The sequence below is a fragment of the Netta rufina genome (genome assembly GCF_964035555.1).
Source record: "Netta rufina genome assembly, chromosome: 3".
NCBI lineage: Eukaryota > Metazoa > Chordata > Aves > Anseriformes > Anatidae > Netta > Netta rufina.
This window is the reverse complement of record NC_140125.1, coordinates 26,727,927-26,746,752: the sequence shown is the minus strand read 5'-3', so window position 1 is coordinate 26,746,752 and position 18,826 is coordinate 26,727,927. Positions and strand designations below refer to the sequence as shown.

General features: G+C 36.6%; 1 protein-coding gene across 2 annotated transcripts in view; it reads left to right on the top strand.

The window, feature by feature from the left end:
- The window catches only part of ARID4B (AT-rich interaction domain 4B), an 85,723-nt gene that overhangs the window by 39,891 nt on the left and 27,006 nt on the right, over window positions 1-18,826 (top strand). The window contains exons 7-16 of one of the 2 annotated variants that reach the window (XM_084284548.1): window positions 438-529; window positions 2,657-2,765; window positions 6,177-6,256; window positions 7,210-7,283; window positions 8,115-8,260; window positions 12,996-13,068; window positions 13,577-13,671; window positions 14,746-14,843; window positions 15,044-15,311; window positions 16,299-16,471. In XM_084284548.1, coding sequence (XP_084140674.1) covers window positions 438-529; window positions 2,657-2,765; window positions 6,177-6,256; window positions 7,210-7,283; window positions 8,115-8,260; window positions 12,996-13,068; window positions 13,577-13,671; window positions 14,746-14,843; window positions 15,044-15,311; window positions 16,299-16,471 — 1,208 coding nt within the window. Of the gene's footprint in view, window positions 1-437; window positions 530-2,626; window positions 2,766-6,176; window positions 6,257-7,209; window positions 7,284-8,114; window positions 8,261-12,995; window positions 13,069-13,576; window positions 13,672-14,745; window positions 14,844-15,043; window positions 15,312-16,298; window positions 16,472-18,826 lie in introns of both variants that reach the window. The other variant, XM_084284547.1, reaches the window with a different exon arrangement.

The following is an 18,826-nucleotide window of genomic DNA, read 5'->3' as shown; positions in this document are numbered from 1 at the left end:
TTTAGAGTTTTTCTTCTCATATAAAACTATGATTTACTAGTAAAACATTATTAGTCATGTTTACTGCTACTGGGTTATCTTGCTGTTTCATTTTACAGAGGATCATTTCTAACTAGATGATTAGGTTGATTAGGTGTTAAGTCTGATGATAGTTCAGAAAGTTCATCCTGTAGAGATGGAGTATCCCAGCTCAGAGGAATACGTGATAATTCATTGTGTCTTTGAATGGTCCAAAGGCACGACTTTCATTGTGTGTGTGTGTAGGATGAAAGTTTGAAGAAAAAGTTTATCACTGCTTTTAGAAGTACTTTAGTAATGAAGCAGTTTCTGTATTGACAAAAATTACTTTAAAAGGGTTGTCTAAACTTAGGTTTTGCACAATAAGTTATGCCATTTCTTTTTAGTGTGTATAAACGTGTTTTTTTCCATTTCAACAGACATTAGATCAGCTTCCACTGACAAATCCTGAACACTTTGGGACTCCTGTTATAGGAAAGAAAACAAACAGGGGAAGGAGATCCAATCACATGTAAGTCTAATGTCTTTGTCTGTGCTCTGACTCAGTTCTGAAGCTCCCAGTATTTATTATTTTTATTATTAGTTCTATATTCAAAAAAGAGCAAGCTATATGAAAAGTTTTGTTCAGCACTCAGACTGAAAGTCAGTTTTCCCTGTATTAGTGCATGCAAGAATTGCAAGTCTTCATGTGACCAGTATTTGAAATAGGGGCAGATACTGACAAGTAAGTGGAGACAATCTGTTGGACTTAGACTAAAGCCATTGCAACATATTTTTTTCTAGCTGATGTGAGGTCTTTGTAGAAGGCACTGAAATCTTCCTCGTATCTTCTGGTTTCTCATTACAAGGTCTTTGAAGGGCTTTTAGAAATAGGTGAACAATGGTATGGTTTGCAGCAAATCTTACAGATTAAAAAACAAAAACAACAGCACAAGATCAAGAATAATGATTTGATTTCCTGGGTTCCAGAGTCCTTGGTAGATGTGATCTTGAAGAATCATTATGAAATACTCAATTGACTCTGCTCTTGCTTTTCTTTTTAAAGTTTTGAGGTACTAGTGGCAAGGGTAGGAAGGGAGTTGTCATGCTTGGATTATCCTTCATTGTTTTGTCTTTTTGATCATAAATATTGCTCTGTATTTGTACAGGTGATACAAACTTACTTGAATATTGATTTACTATTATGCTGTACTGAAGGAGAAAGATTGAATAAGCTGGCACGTATCACAGCAGACATGATTGCAGCTTCCTTGGTGTCTCTGAGTTGTTGTCGTCTCTGTTTACCTAACTACACAGGATGTTGTTATGGCAGAAACAGGATGCTTATTTTTATCTTACGGTTCATACTGACCAAACTGGGTAAAAAGATTGTACAACATGCTGGTGAACTGAGCTAGGTTTTAGTCTCTCTAAGATAGTCCTGGCTTTTTCTTGTCCTTAGCTTTGTTCTCTTCCCACAAGAGATTCTCCAACCCCAAGAAGCAGCCTAAAAGGCTTTTATACTGTATTTTAAAAGAAATCAATACTTTTAAAAAAGGATGTTGGGAAAAATCCTTTCATCTATGAGCACTGCAAGTGATGTAAAATTGGGGTGGGTAACATAAAATAGTAATTCAGTTTAGGCTATAAAACAGCTGTCATCCATTATGCAAATGCTAACTGTGAGTCTTCTGTTAATACTGAGCTTATTGCACAAAAGTAGCTATATGAAAAATGGAAGGTAGCTTTTAAAATTCTGCATTATATGCTTACTGAACGTGCTGTATATTTTCTGAGAATTAACTTTAAAAGTGAGTAGTCTAAAGAAATAGTCAAATAATAATAATAGAAGGTAATACACATAATGTGTATATATAGTGCTGAGTATTTTTAATTGATAGCATGCAATTTTAGTTGGAATATTTTTCTACGTGTGGGTCCCTATATGGTTAAAATCAGGTGTAACTTTTTATTGGAACAACCAAAAAATGAGTGGAAACATTTTTGTAATCAAAATATGTTTGCACCTTTGCCCATCTACTTTGTTCAATGTGAAATTGAAGCAGTCATTGAAACTTTGAAACTGCAGCTCTCTTTAAATACAAACAAGCAAAAAAACCCACCTATTTCAGGATAAATAAACAACTTTTTTTTCTTCTTGCTATTTATCTTTGTAGCTGATGTTTCTTCTTCAGAGATTTGTCCTCTCTCAGAATAACTTTGTCTTCTGTTTGACAGATGACAGCAGGCTTATAGCCTGTGGCTGTTAAAGTAAAAGCATAGGGACATTAAAAGGGGGGAAAATCAGTTTCACTTAATAATGGTCCAAAGCTACGCTTACCACAGTAGTTTCGCCCTAGTGAAACACTGTTCAGAATTAGTTTTGAATGTCGAGACAGTGTTTCTGAGCTTGTAATATTTTTGGTTTTTGCTATGAATACTTTTATAGTTACTTATAAAATTATTTTATGTCCTTATAAATATTTTTATTCACTTCTATCTTAAGGTACCATTCAATTCAAGTTACTATCATTTATACTTTTTAGACAGTTAGTTAGCTCCGGTTCACCTCTAACTATAGTAGATGAGGTTTGAGCAGTTGAGTTTTAAGTTTTTTTCTGTCATTTAGTCCTGAAGAAGAATCTTCATCCTCTTCCAGCGATGAAGATGAAGATGATAGGAAGCAAAGTGACGAGTTACTAGGAAAAGTTGTGTGTGTGGACTGCTTCAGTGTGGATAAAAAGAAAGCTCTGTGGTTTCCAGCCTTGGTAAGACTTCATCTTTATTTTTAATTTTGCAAAATAGTTAATGCATTTGCTAGTGTTAAAGAAAAGTGTTATTTTTCCTTTTCAGAGGATTCATCTATACTGTTAGTATTTTTCTTAAAATTTGAATGTCATAGTAGTCAAAGGAAATGCTATGTATGTAAATGCATTTATTTACACAGTCACTGATGAATGGCTTTAGTTCTTCCAAACAGCCAGAACTAGCTGGCCTACTTCCAGCTTGATAGTGTGTTGAGTAGTACCACTGAAGTAATATTTGAGGGTTTTTTACCTATGCTGTTGTATGTAGTTTTTCTGAATTACCAGGTTTTATTAAGTGAGAAGATATGAGAAGAACAAAGATGGAAAGTTTAGTAACTAAGTAGATATTATCTTTCTAGTTCCAGTGTAAACCTATTTGATTTTATTCTTTTTTGCTGTAGGTAGGTAGTAGAGAATTGCTAGTGAATTTCCTTTAAAATAATGCCAGTCTCTTAGTACAAATCTTAATTATCTTTATTTTGGTTTAAAGACTTCTTTTTTTTTTTTACAAATAAACCTGTAATAAAACATCACTATTAGTCTAAGGTTTATATGTAGGCTGACTTACACATCTAGAAATTAATGTATTTCTGTATGTGGTACCTCCAGTATTATGCTTTTTCATTTATATTTTATTGCTTTCAAATACTTGACTAACTTCTCCCTGGCAATTAGAACTTCACTGCTGAAAATGTTTTATCTAATTTTGGGAAGACTTGTGCTCAGACTTTGAAATGCTGCCGTTGTAGCATTTAACTCTTTGTAGTGTGTGCGGTATTTCTCAGTTGTAACTTTCTACTCATCACCTCCTGTGTCTTGCAACGCAGTCCAGAAGCTTTCCAGCAGGATTCCCTTTGGAGAATTGGTGGGAGAGAATGAGTCATTAAAGCTTCTCTTGCAGCAAGGGAGAGGGCAGTGTATGTGGCAAGGAGGTGCCACCTTAATGAAAGGGAGCTTTAACAGAAATTTGCAGTAATAGGGAAGAAAATCGAGCTGTTTCTTTCCTGAAGGCTGTCGTCCAAATTGGTGCGCTATCCCCTCCCTCCTGGTTGGTACCTAACGCAGCTGTACTCTGAACAGCGGGCAGTTACACTGACGTGTTTTATGTCACGCTGTTGGGTTGGCCCTTCTGCTCATGCATGTAACTGGGAGCAGTTTCCATGGCAGGCCCTGTTAGCCACTCTATGTGCATGGAGTAGAGCTACTAATCAGGATAGCTGTGGGTCAGAGCTTAGAGGTAACTGCACTGTTGCTTATTTTCCCAAGGAGTACTAAAGATACACCCTGTTCTTTCTTTAGCTGTCATTTGGAGAATGGAATAGCTTGTTCTCCGTGGAGTTTCCTGAAATGAATGAGTAGTAGGAGGATAAAGTTTGAGGATGGAGCTTGTTAGCTCTGAAATAGCTTATCCTAGATTAACTGTTACTTTAGTAATCAGGTTTATAGCACTGCAAATAAACATTGTACTGTATTTAACTGGAAAGGTTATGCCAGGGAATAGATCTGTGCCCCAAACAGCTTCTTCCCCCTGCCCATTCTGGCCGTACCTCTCCATTCTTTTACTTGATAAGTGGTTACCTGTACTTCATCAACAAAGTAATTTTATTTTGTTATTGACCGTTTTTGCTTAAATGTTGTGGTGTAGCTAACTATAGCTATGCGAAAAATGAAAATTCAGGCTTAATATTCTGAATATGTATCCACAACATATTTCACTTTGTTATTTATACTGTGGACAGGTACGGTTTGTGTTAAAACACATGGATGTTGTACAAGCTGCACAAATGTGGAAAGTTCAGGAATTAGTCTAGACCTTCACAGTGAAGAACAGTCAAGATTAGTAATAGAAACTAATTGCTTTGGATATCAGTCCTATATCCAGATACATTTGTAAATTACAATCTAAAACCACAGAGGTTTAAATTTGGTTTATATATTTTCTAAGTCTTTGGTGGCTGCATTGGTTTAATCCAGCATGTATTTTTTGGTTGTGTGGGTGTTTTATTTTTTGTGTGTGGTGTCTTAAACAGCAATAGCTAATTATAATCTTAAAAAGGGTTGACATTTGCTCCTCATGTGAGAGAGTGTGATTTGGTAAGCTTTATAGTATTGTTGGGCTTTAGTATGTACCTAAAGGCTTTTGGAAGGTGCAGTGAAGAAATCTTCTTTGCAGCATTTTCAGAAAATTGAGCTTACATAGGATCATCTCTGTCATCCTCCTGTAAATGCAGTGGATTTTGTTTTGCAAGGAAGTCGGGAAAACTTGATTCAGGCAAAATTGAGATGATGCTTGATGTATGGTACTAGGTGAGATAGCGTTAAGTGGCTTTTCAACTTGTAAGTGAACTTCTGACTGCTAAAACTTTGATGCTGTGTAGCCTGTGCTGTATGATTAACAACTGTTTCCAAATCAATTGGAGCTTTTGACTCTAACTTGTAAAACATTGTGGCTGGTGACCTATGTAAGAAGGAAGACCAGACTGTCATGGTAGCATCTTTCATGTGTTTGATGGAAAAAAAAATAAGACTGGAAGTGGTTGGTACAAGAGAGGTGGTGTTTACCAGGACTAAATTAGGTCCACAGTCATTTTGTGCTCCTTGGGGTTTCATAGCAGCCAGAATTTTCTTAACTTTTAGGGAACTTATAAAAGTTTTAAGAGAAGAGTGCTGGAAAGGGCTGCTTTTCTGTTCCCAAAGTTTGAAGTTTCAATAAATAATGTACATGATATTAAATTCCTGAAGTTTTTAAATTAGTGACTTGCATACTAGTTACTTTCAAATAGCTTATAAAACCGCAAAAAGTAATTAATACGTTGTCTCAGTGCTAGGCTTGATTAATCTACTCTTTGATTTAAAGAGCCTATCATAATGCATGTACTTGAAACACTTTTCTAGGTAGGTAACTTATGAATCATCCTTTTATAAAGTTGCGTTTTGTATATCCTGCAAGGTCTGTGGTGTCTTGCCCCCCTCCCCCAAACTGTGGGTTGTGACATCCTTGCAATTTTGGAAGGTTTTCAGGAGAGGTCTCTGACTCAGGTGGCAGCATTTGGTGAAAATGCAGTCCTCCTAGGATGAGGAGTAGAATCAGCCTTGGTGACATGGCAGGTACTTAGTGTTTGTTAGGAGGTTGTTTTTTTCATGTCTGTGGCAGCAGCAGCCAATTCCCTTCAGGAAGCAAGCATGGACTTCTGCATTCAGTAATTTCAGGAGGCCATCACTCCTGTGTTATAAGGGATCGCAATTGCTCTCATTTCAGTGTTGCTGAAGAGAAATGAGCCCAACATACTTTTGAGAAGCATTGGTAAATACTGTTGCTCTCCTGTTATTCTTTTTTTCTCTCTAAACTTTGTGTTTTTAATATCTTTGCAGGTGGTTTGTCCAGATTGTAGTGATGATATTGCAGTGAAAAAAGACAATATTCTCGTTCGCTCGTTCAAGGATGGCAAATTGTGAGTAGGAATGTAGAGGTTGATTAAATAAAAACATGTTCCAGTTCAGGGAAACACAATATGAGATGTGGTTAAAGTATTAATAACATCAGTTCAGAAAGTTTCTGTGAAGATTTTTCTAATGTTTAGAAAACTGTCAATGGCCTACATGGTGAGAGAATTAGCCTTGCCCCCATTGTTAACAACAAAGTACATAAATCCATATTTTAATTTCATTGTGGCAAACAAAGCAGTATTTTGTGACTTTGAGAACAGCTTGAGCCTATTTTTCCTGCTCTGGTTGGAACAGGACACTGCTTTTCAGAGATGTGGCCATGGGTTTATCCAGCCATGGAAAGATGTCTGTGCTTGTGGTATGTACGTGTGTGTGCACAGAATTGATTTTTTTGAGGTAGAAAGGTATTATGTTTGTCTCAGTATAGGCTGCAGCTGCATATTATCATGTTCTTGGAAAAGAGATGTGATACTATTAAAATGAAGAAATAAGACAGAAACCTAGAAAACCAAATTGTATGGGACTCGCGATAGAATAGGGAGCTTTGTGTTCTTCAACTCTTACTTGTCAGGGCGGAAGCTTGATGTATATCAATTCTTTTTTCCAGGTTTCAGTTCTTGTTTAAAAAGCTCCAGCTATTTATTCTGCTTGGCTTGGTTTAACAGAATGCTTTTGCAGAAGAGATTGAAATATTTAACAGTTTCACTGTAGTTTAGTTACTAAGTCTAGGCTATCACTTTCCTGTACCATTTAACAGTTACTTACGCATCAATGCACGTCACTGGAGAAATGCACATAAGTGTGTGTGCAGTCAAGTGTGTGTAGGTTTCCCCCTGCCCTCTCTCCCCAAGCCCAAGTTCCTGTTCAGATTGGTTTCTTTGGGTATAGTTGCGGTAGAAATTAAGAAGTGCTTTGTGCTATTTTAATATTTTTTTCAATGTTTTTCTGAATTATTTAGTGTTTCTGTGCCAAGAAAAGATGTGCGGGAGATTAGTGAAACTTCCCCAAAGCCTGATGCTTTGTTAAAACAAGGTAAAAATACATTTTTCTTATGAAAAGTTGTCTGTGTGTGTACCTGCTTACTTTGTGACGTAAATTGAACCAAACCTGTATCAAGTTGGTTCTTGTGTTTAAAAAAAAAAAAAAGCTTCAATTGTGTTACAGAAAAGCATCCTATATTTCTTGAAGGTAAACGTTACTGAAAACCTAGAGGAACAATTTTTGTCAAAGAACAAGAAAAAGCACCTTATCTTGCACTTGTTTTAAACACAGACGTGCCAAATGAAGGACATAATTGTACAGTGCATGCTGGCTTTATACATTATTTAGTATTTGGTCTGTTGTGCTAGGCCTTAATAGAACTATTCCTACTACAATACTCCTGATAGGTTTGAGACAGTTATCTTTATGCACTGTCAAGAAACTGGAATAGTAAATTCATTTGAAAGCTGAAGTTTGTGTGATGGAACTCTTAAAATGGGTTTGTGTTCCTCTTCCTTCTCCTCTCTGTTTTAATGTTATGTAAAGCACAGTGTACAGCTGTTGGAACAGGAATTCTTTCAAGTATTAATGTATGGCCTAATACATAAGGTCCTTGTTTGCATGTATAGTTACTAACACGGTAATATTCCTAGTAATAGCTCTGAGTGATTTGATGTGCAGAAAAGACAAAGCTGGTTTGACTGGGTAAGACAAATAATGATGGGCAACGGGGATTTTATTGAGATTCTTTGAATTCAGGGGTGGAACAGTTCATTAACAGTCTTCTCTTCTCCCCCAACTACTTTTTTTTTTTTTTTTTTTTTAAAGATTTGGTGAAATTGATTCTTCCTGCAGTATTAGCAAATGCTCATTCTCTTACAGCTTTTGACCAAGCCCTTGAGTTTCATAAAAACAGAACTGTTCCTAGTAACTGGAAAACCGAATTGAAAGAAGACAGCTCCAGCAGTGAAGCTGAGGAGGAGGAAGAGGATGAAAAAGAAAAAGAAGATAACAGCAGTGAGGAAGAGGCAAGTGAAGTTAGCAAGTAGTATAGATACACACCTGACACAAATTAGCAAGGCTATTATTTAGTTAACATTTGGCAGCATATAGTATCTTAACATAGGCAACACTTTTGTTTCTCAGCTTTTAAAATTTCTGTTTAACAAAGATCAGTTAATGTGAAAATATCAACATGGAAGTCTAACAAGTATTTTTGAATCACTAAGCAAAAAGCACATGCAGTCAAAAGGCTGTGTCAGTGGGAACTAATGAAAAATAGAAATTGAAGCTCAGAGGCTGATCCTGTTTTCCAGTTTTTCCTATGCTGATCTTAATGCAGTGGAGGAAGGGCCCCAGTACCTACTGGGGACTGAGCAAGGTGAAGAAGGATAGCTATTGATGTGTGCTGTCACATGCATTTTTATTTTTTATTTTTTTAAAGAAAGAAAGGTTTCCTTTACTTGTAAGTATTTTCAAATAGAACTTACCTGCTACCTATTAAAGGTGTGACTGTCTTCCAGTTGGGAAGATCTGTGTAACTAAAAAAATACTTCATTTGTTCTGATGAAGGATGTGTGGTATGTTTTGCTAACTTTAAAGCAAAGAACTCTTTCTTCTGTCTTTGAAAACATCAGCAATTAAATCATACAACTTTATGCAAAGGTAGGCAGGCCTTTTCTTTGCACAATACTCTTTCAGTATTGGAAGGCAAAGGTGTTCTTTTTCACCAGTGCAGAACATCACATTTCTGAATGTGGCCCATATGGGCTTCCAATTTTTAGGTCACTCTCCATCTGAATAAAACATTGCCTTTCTATAATAACGTTGCTGATGAATGCATTGCAGTATGCACAAGAGTGTAGTTTCCCTTTGTGGTTTCTTATCTCTGGCCTATTACATATTACAGTGATGTTGATTTTTTTTATTTTTTTTTTTTCCCCTCTGGAAATTAAGTTCTGTGCATGATTTTAGCACTACTGTAAATAATTGCTTACATAAACAATGAAACTCTTTTACTGGCTATAAAGCTATTACCTCAGTATGCATCTGATTTATCACATGTTCCAAGACACGGGGAAGTTTGCTACCTTTTACACAGGAACAATGTCTGCAGAGGCATCTCTAAGCTGTTGTTCCTGACCTGTGTTCTTCGCATTTTTGAAAAGTAAACTGAAGTAGGCTGGTGTGGTCATGCTGTTGTCTTTTTTCTATGTGTCTGTCACCCTGTAGTTGTTCCCTTTCTTCCTCGCTGTTTTAGGTTCTCAAATTGCTTTGCCAGTCCCATAGCTGTCTTGTGAAGCAGAAACTGCAAGCAGCTCGTGTTGTTCTTTCACTCTCTGCTTCTAACTGCAAGAGACAGAATTTACTGGGTTGCTAGTGGTGAAAAGGAAATGGTGAGAGATTGTGAAACTTTCAAATAACTACCAAGAAATCTGATGTATTGTACCTTTCATGAAGGATCACTACTACTCTGGCTACCAGGATGTAAAGAAGCAGAAGAGCTCTCAGTCAAAGCATGGAGCCTGTGCACTCTTCTTCCACCTTTGTCCAGGAAATATGGAGTGCTACCTCATGCTTGTTTTTCTAACTACCTGTTCTCCCAGTCCAGAAAAAACAATGACAAGAAGAAAATTACTGAAAGAGCTTTATTTCACAGCTGACAGTGAAGCTGGAAGAGGGACTTCAGAGTCTTTTACATCCTGTATATTTTCTGAGGGTACTCAGTCTGTCTCCCTCTATGATCACTTTTTTTTTCTCTCACAAAGGTTCAAGAGCTCTTTCTCTAATCTGTTATGCAACTGACAACTGAAGCAGTAAACTGAAATTCCAACTGTAGTGGAATGTTCAAGGAGATGGATGATAAATGCTAGTCATACATAGTCTTTCTCTGACTACATCATCCCTGGAAATTGTGGCTCTGGCATACTGATGCTCCATCTTTCATTCGTTCACTTCTTTATTTTAGGGAGGCTGCGAAGTGTGAGGTAAAAACTTTGCCACCTTTCCATGCTCGTGAGTTCATTCTGTCTGTTCTTTAAGCTTACGGGAGATCAGCCAACTCTGATCAAAAGTTGTATAGTCCGGTGTGCAGGAGTCTATGCTCTGATATTTTGAGAAGCAAGGGGGGGGGGGGGTACTTGTGTCAGGGCAGCACAATTCTTGAACTGCCAGAGCAGGTTTATATGCAGCCACGGGCATGGTGAATGTAAGTAGATTTTTACCTATGCAAGTTGACATACAGTCATTATATAGCAATCACTGTATCACTACTTATTTTAGATGAAAAAAAAAATGCAATCTTAGCTATATGTTTGGCAAGTATATGACCTTGTACCCTTTGTCTTTGGAGATGCAGTTTCAGAGCTTTCTCTATAGCGCCTCTTAGTTGTTTGCAATGTTGTACGAGCTAGTCTTTCCATGTGCTAGACATGAAGATCTCATCTTAGCTAAGTATTTTGGGACCTAACTGTGACAGCTCTTCTGATGATATTTTCTGCGGTATCTATTGTTTCAATCATCTGCTGAAGTGGGAGGTTTTTAAAACAGTCTTTTCTGTTTCTGCAGAAACAGCCTTCTCTCTGATTTTAGTAGGTTGTCTCTCTAACCTCCTGGCTATCAAGCAACATCTCTTCTTAAACAGTATTTGTGGACTGCTTCTTTGGAGTATTTCTTTTTAAATCCACCTGCAGATTGCCCTAGCGCTTTCCAGGATGTGAAAATTTTCCCCCTCCCCTGGCTCTTACTTATATTGCCCCAGGCTTCACGGATAGATGCTGTCGTAGGAGAAGACATGCAAATCCTCTCTACAAAAGAGAAGATGAGTTGCCTTCTTTTCTGTATTTTTCCAAGTGGAACAGAATGGCAAGTTACCTCCCTTTCCTTTGCTGAATATGATGGTAGCTAGGACTGAGAAGGACCTTCTCTTCCTTAGAACTGTGTTACAGTACTGTGTGAATTTTGTATGCTGCTTAAAGCACATTGCTTTTTATTACGGATATCATTATTGGGAATATAAACCAATTTTTTTGTCCTTTGTGAGATGGACAAATACGTTAGAGGATGTAGAGTAACCTGATAGTGCTGTTTAACTTGTAAATAAAGATTGCAGAGTATGATGTACCTGCCTCAAACCATTAATCTAGGAAGCCTTGTCATTTACTCTATTTAAGAGATTCGTAAATGTTTGGAGATTAATAGCAGTTTATTATCACAGTATGTAGCATGTATCAGTTTCTGTAAAGATTCTGAGAAAGTGAAAATTCTTTTCCAAGGTACACAGGATCTTAAGCTTACCCTGTAGCACACTTTCTAAGAAAGCTGATGTATTCTGTATTGGGAAAATTAATGAGGAGTATCTAGTTGGCATTCTGGCACCTCGTGAGTTAGCACATCTGAGATAGAGTATTCTTCAGGCATTGCATCTTATGGTGATGAAAGAGCAGCAGTGTTATATCCAGCCTTTTCATCACCTTTATTTCCCCTAGTATTTGAAAGTTATACTTTTGCTTCTTAAAAGCTTTGGATTTCCTGAGTTCAGTGCTTTCCCCTCTTCCCATCTTCCATTCCCTAAATGTGCTGTGGGATTGCTTTTTATGGCAAGTGCTCTCTTGTTGTTGAGGAATGTGAAAATCCCATGTAGGTCCTCTTGATCTCTTCACCACTTCCAGAGTATGCCGGTACAAGTCCTTTCCAAGTGCGTGTCATTTGAGATTTAAAAACAAATATAACACCCACAGCAGTTCCCTGCATCTGTTCCACTTGCCTGCCTGCCACCCCCCACAAAAAAATATAAATTCAAGTAATTTGTTCTCTGTGGCCACTTTCAACTTTTATGATAACAACTTGAATCCTTTGCTTGCTAGCAGTGTTTCCTTTACCTTTGCTTGTGAAATGTGAGCGTAAAGTGTTTTAGGTTTTACTAGTTATTTTTGGAAGCTTACAGGTAGTATTAAAGAAGCATGCAAAAAATTAGCCAACTTGTATTCAGTGTATTGTTTTGAAGTAGCTTACTCATCAATTTCTAAGAATTCTGATTATGGTATTAATGTTTTGTTGCAGCTGCTTGTGGCAAATGGTATTTCCTAAGGAAATTAAACCCTAGTGCTTTGTTATGAAACCCCACTGTTAATTGAAGTGAACCTAACACAGATTTGTTAGGGTGACAAACTGAACATCCAAAATATCCGTTATTATTTCAGTTCTGGGATTGATCCTGCTCACCATGCGTTCAGCTGGTACCTCATGGCAGCATGCATGCAGTGTCATTGGCTGCGGTTTGTCAGTGCTGTGGATTAGAGCTCCCAAGAAAGTGCAAGCACAATTTTAATCTTTCATTTCATCCTTGAAAGTCACCTAGTGCATCCAAGCATTGAGAAGTTGCTTAACTTGCAGAAGAAAAAGGGAGATCTGATAAAATCTTTTGATCATTAATACCGATATCTTCCAGACTTTCTGCATAATGGAACAACATTGAGAATACATCTTGATTTATGGTATTTATGATATTTATGGCACTGATTCATCAAAAATCCTATTTCAGATGGATCTTTACAGTTATCGTCTTACATATTTTGTAAAGTTGTGATATGTAAAAATTACTTCCATGTAGCATAGCACTGAAGCCATGTTCACTCTTTACAGTATTGTGTTGCTGACTACAGTAAAACAAACTTGAGTATTTGAACCTAAACTAATCATTGCAGTGGTTTTCTTTATGAGGGCTCAAAATGGTGATATGTTTATGTTCCTTTTCCTAAACAGGAGGAAATAGAGCCTTTTCCCGAAGAAAGAGAGAACTTTCTGCAGCAATTATACAAGTTTATGGAAGACAGGGGTAGGCATCTGTGTTTGACTTGTAGAAGCTGAAGGCAGAGGGCTTGCTTAGCTTGAATCTGTAAGCTAGTAATACTTTGCAGTTCATTTTCAGAAACGGTGTGATTGCTTTCCTCACTCCTGGCTTCCCCTCTATTTAGAAGGTAACAGTCTGTCCCTTGACTCTGTCCCTTCCTAGGACAACACTTGTATGTGGAGATGTAATTGTTTCAATGGGTGAAACAAAATTATGTGTAATACAAGTACAAAGAAAAATTACATCATTTGTGCATATTCAGTAATATATGGAGGAATGCATATGTATGAACTTATTTATATTACTGAACTATAAGAGAATGGCTTATTAAAGCTCTTGAGTTTTTTCTAGTTTCATGAAGAGAAAAAAGTAGCAGATGCATAAGGTCATCAGAAAGTTTATATAGTATTTAATAGCATAGTAGTGTATATGGTGTGGATTTCTTGTTATTAAAATGTTTTTGCATTATTTTCATAACTGTCTTTCTTTACAGGGACTCCTATTAACAAACGACCTGTACTAGGATATAGAAATCTGAATCTCTTCAAATTGTTCAGACTTGTACATAAGCTTGGAGGATTTGACAATGTGAGTATTAGTATGATGAGTATTCCAGATCTGTACAACCTGGGGGTGTTGTTTTTCTTCAAGTGGTAATGAAGAAGAATCTGATGCAGGAACTTCAGACGTATAAGATGAAATCCCATAGCTGTCTAAGATACACTGTAGCTCTGAAAAGCATGTTTTAACCGGAAACAAACTAGTTATATTCTAAGTAAATTAAATGTCTACTCAACATATTTAATTACTGCTGCATAAAATCAGCCAGTATGTGTGTTTCTGTGAGATTTCAGTAATTGTCTGTCTGATAAAACCTCAGAAGGTGAAAGTCTGCTCAGTAAGATCTCAAAGGCAAGTAATCTAAGTTAAGGTTAGATATGAGACTCTTAACTCCTGTCTGTTTGGGGCTATGTATAGAGGAAAATGCTGACTGGGTTTGGTAGAGTTGGTCTTGGAGCAGTAACTGGGGCATGTGGAATTCTTGGCCAAGCAGATTCTGTAACTGCTTTGGGCTACTTCCCTTAAATCTAGCCTGTTGGTTGAGGAGGTGTGTTTGTGCAATGCCACCTTACCAGTGGACAGCAGAGGATGCTGAACTTGGTTATCACAGTATATCTGCTTTACCTTCACAGATAGTGAGAAATTAGCATGTCATAATGTCACCAAGCTCTGTCACCGAAGGGCATATTAGAGGCATAACATGACTAATAGTGTGTCTGCTGCAGTACTGCCAGGACGGAGTATTGCTAATGCTTTAAATGAGACTTTTTATTTGCAATTTAATTAAAATTCTAGCTGTCATAGTTAAGAATTTCCTTAAAATAAGAATGACATACTGATCTTTGTATTTTTCTTTGTTTTATTACCACCTGGAGAGAAAGACCGGCTATGACTTACTGGAATGCAGAAATGCTAGCTTGCTTAAAGCAGTTACAGTAGCCTACAGTTTGTGTTACAGGGAAATAGCATGTGATAAGTACTGATTTTATAGATCAGAGGAAATTAAGTATAATTATTATCCAAAATTGTAGAAGTTCTTAGCTTAGTCTTCTGTGTGTCAGTGAATTAAATGAGCAACCATCATTTTATTTTCTCTAATAGATTGAAAGTGGAGCAGTGTGGAAGCAAGTTTATCAAGATCTTGGAATTCCTGTGTTGAATTCAGCTGCAGGATATAATGTTAAATGTGCATACAAAAAGTAAGTAGGAAAGTTTTGAAGTGTGTGCTAAAAAAGCTCTAAAAAGAGTGATCTCATGGTGGTGGCAATATACATAAATTCTGTACTTTTGGTTATAATGCAGTCTTTGTAAGCTACAAAACATATTGTTCCTTTTAAGCTTCTGCTAGGTAGTATAGTCTTTCTTGAAAGAAACTTGCTTATCAGAATTTTTTTTTAAGATATCTCTACGGCTTTGAAGAGTATTGTACCTCAGCAAATATTGAATTTCAAATGGCATTACCAGAGAAGGTGACAAGCAAGCCTTGTAAAGACTGTGAAAAAGAAAAAGAATTGAAGATGCGTGAAGATCCAGAGCAGGATGTGAAAGAAATAAAAGCGGATAAGGAGGAGCGCAAGCAAGAAGAAGTAGCAGCAGTACAACAAGAAGACAAAAAGCTAGCTGAGAATGATAATGAAAGTAAAGAAAATGATAAGCCCACTGTTACGGTAAAATACTTCAATGTTCATATTATATCCTGCTGATAAAGTCGGGTAGTGTGTTGATAATAATCAATCTGTGTTAAGATTGAAATCTCTGTAATGGATTTAAAACAAGACAAAAACATCTTGTAAAAATAAATTTAGGTCAACAGATTAGAGCTATATATATCTGTAGGTGCCTGCTTTTAGGGGCTCATGATCTCAAAATGTTTGACTTGTTAGGAAGCAGCTGCAGTGTTGCACCTGTTTGTGTCCCTCCCAGGTCAATGGAGACCAGTTAGCATGCCGCTTTATCCTTCAGTGCTGATCTCATTTTGTATTGGGCTAGGCTTTTAAGCACTCTTAAATCTTGGATTTACTTCACCACTCTAATGAAACCAGTGGAGTTCTACAAAGATCTGGACCACACAATGTACGCAGTGGTCCAGTGTAGTTCAGTGGTCCAGAGAGGCAAATGTTTTTTGACCTTTTCAAAATCCAGTGTTGACTCAGTGATTTTAGTAAAGGAAACACAAGGTGGTAAGCTGAAATACTGCACAGGGCAGGCTTAGTGGTTTGCTCTGGAAGCAGTGTAACCCTTCAAGTCAGGGTGTGATGCAGCTGTAATGCTTCTGTGTATAAGTGGCAGCCAGTCCTGGTTGATCTGCTGTTACTTGGGAGTGAACACCGGTGCCAATAGTTCTGCCTCCTCAGTGCAGTTGTAACCTGAAGTGTTGATGTAAGATTTTTCTGTAGTTTCAGGCCAAAGAGATGCATGCTTATATCGCTGTTGCACAGCTACCTAGGAGACTGGCTGCAGCTCTGAAGTCTGTTATACTTAGGTTGTGAATTTCAGAAATAAAACCAATGGAAATGCTGTAATTTCAGAAGGAGTCCTAGACTCCAGCTGTTTTTTTCCTCCTCGTAATAACTTGTGTGTGTTGTCTGCCTGTTTTTAATTTTTTTATATTTTTGTTTTGCCTTGTGAATTAACTGAAGGCCTTACTATTCTAGGGAAACAGAAAAAATTTGCCAGATTCTGCGCATATTCAGCCTGATCAAGAAAAGGACTTAAATGTAATCAAAACTGAAGATGAAACCAAAGCAGAAGATAAAGAAGAAGAAAAGATTAAAGAAATGGAAAATCCCACTGCAAATACAGAGGCTGAAGAAAAAGAAAAATCAGGGTAAGTTGCTCTGCTTATAATCAGATAAGACATCTGATGTGTACTCGTTATGTTTTACTCTCTCGTAGTTTGAACTTTGAATCAGACAACCCTCTTGTGAATTACCCTTGTCTTCTAAAGACCTGTGTGTTCCTAACTTTCTTATGGTTAGCGTTGTTGAAGTTGAGTCCAATTAGAAATAAAAAATAGAAATGTATGTATAAAAAAAAAAAAGCTTTTATATGAAGCTTTTACAATGTCCAGGCGTAAATACTTATAAGCTGGACAAGCAAGAGAATGTATGAATCTCACTTAGGACAAAAATATTGCATTCATTATGAGTAGTATTTTTCTATTTAACTTGAGTACCAGTTTTTGCTCTTGGACAGTGATGTGTTCTGGGTAATGTGGGAAAAAGAGAGAAGTACCTTACATCATTTAGTGATAGCTTTGCCTTTGAGAGGGGATGCTGCTGGCAAGAGACACTTGTGCAGTCCTTTAGACATTAAGTTTTGAAAGTAGGAAATGGATTACGTGATCCTTACTGTCCCTATTACTTCAGTGGATGAAATGCGTACAGGTGACTTGTGTTATGGAATCTTCAGATTTTCATTTTGCAGTGCAGAAAAATAAAAATAAGTGTTTATTTTTAAACACAGCTGTCAAAAAAGTTTAAAACAGAATATAGTTTTTCACTAATCCCCAGTGTCTTATATATTCTTACAATTAGGACCCGTGTAGAATATGATTTCAAGCGAGTAAGAACACAAAAATGGCTGTTATGGATCACACAAAAGGTCTTTCTAAATTGAGTATCTCATCTGCAACAGAAACCAATAGCAGATTCTTAAAGGAGAAACTATTGTAAGAGAGAAAGCAGATAATGATGCCTTTTTTTAAATCTTTTTGCAGCAGTCTGTCTCAGGGATGTTTTTAACTTAATACCAGCTGTTACCTGACTGCTGATTCCCTTGTTCATTCCTCTGATCACTGCTTGGTTTAGTAGATCAGCTGGATTCTGAATATCAGCTATAGTATCAAAATATCAGTCCAAGTATCAGTACCTCTTATTGCTTGTTCTGTCCCATTAAGTTTTAACAGAACTGATGTAGTTCACTGTGTTGATTTCCAAGTTCATTTGTAATAGTTTTTTTTAATTTTACTGAGAGTTTTGGTTTCCACATAACAGATTTGAAAGGATCCTTTGGTAAAATGTTGTCTTACCTATTTTCAGTGAAATTTCACCGGAAAATTGTACAACTCAAATGCAGAATAAAAAAGAATCAGGCTCACTTAACTCAGTAGAAAAGCCTTTTCTGTGTGTGATTTTATTTATATCCTAGATGAATGTCTTTTTTTTCTGAAAGAGTGGTTGTTGGAATTCCACATGTCATTTTTAAGATGAACTAGAGAAGCAGTACTGTGGCAGGTTTGCTGAATTTTCAGAATTCTTAGTCTAATTTACCATGTTACTTTCAAAATAAATAGATGGAAATCTTTGCACTGCTGAGAGAATAGCAGTTTTTAAAGATTCCTAAATGGTGTGTGTACACACATCTGTGGTGTTATTCAGTGTTTGTTGATATATTTGGAAAGTAGAGTGGCTTAAAACTTAGCACACTGCTATAGAAAAATAAGTATGATTGCAATCTGCATTTGCTTTTCATAACCATTTATTGTGTTTTTTATTGTTATTCTGACTCATGTCCATTTGGATTATTTATGACAATAAAAATGTTGTGGCTTTTCTTAGTTTTTCCTTTATAAAAAGGCATTTCCTCTTAATTTTCCCCAGTTCATCTGATGGTAATTCAGTTAGTTCTTTTCTCTCTGCTTCTCTGTACTCATTCAGTATGAACTCTTTGAACTAGTATTTTGCTATTGTGATTCATGAAAGATTGTAATGAGCTGCTTAAAATAGAGTAGAAAACAGCTCTAAAAATAGATGTAGATGATGATAGGGTCATTGTTGAGGATACATTTTCATGGAGTAATTTAAATATACTAACATGAAAGACTCATAGCAGTCAGTACTACAACTTATAAATGCTGAGACTAGTAGTGCCGTAAACTTGATTTCTTTTGTTGTTTTTTCCTAGAGACTGATAAGACTTTGTGTATCCTATGAGCTTTAAATGGTTTTAAGAAATGATGCTTACATCTTAAACACTTAAAAAAATAAAATAAAATGTCTTAATAGTATAAGCACGGAAGTGTTCTTGTGAACCTGGTGTGCTACTGGGGAGATTGTGCTAGACAGGTATTGCTGCCTCCTCCCCCCCTCTCCCCCCCCAATATGGAAACGGTAAAAGCTATAAAAGGGGAAAAATGCTGTGGTTTGAGTTCTTTGGTAAACTAAAATTTTTTTTTTTTTTG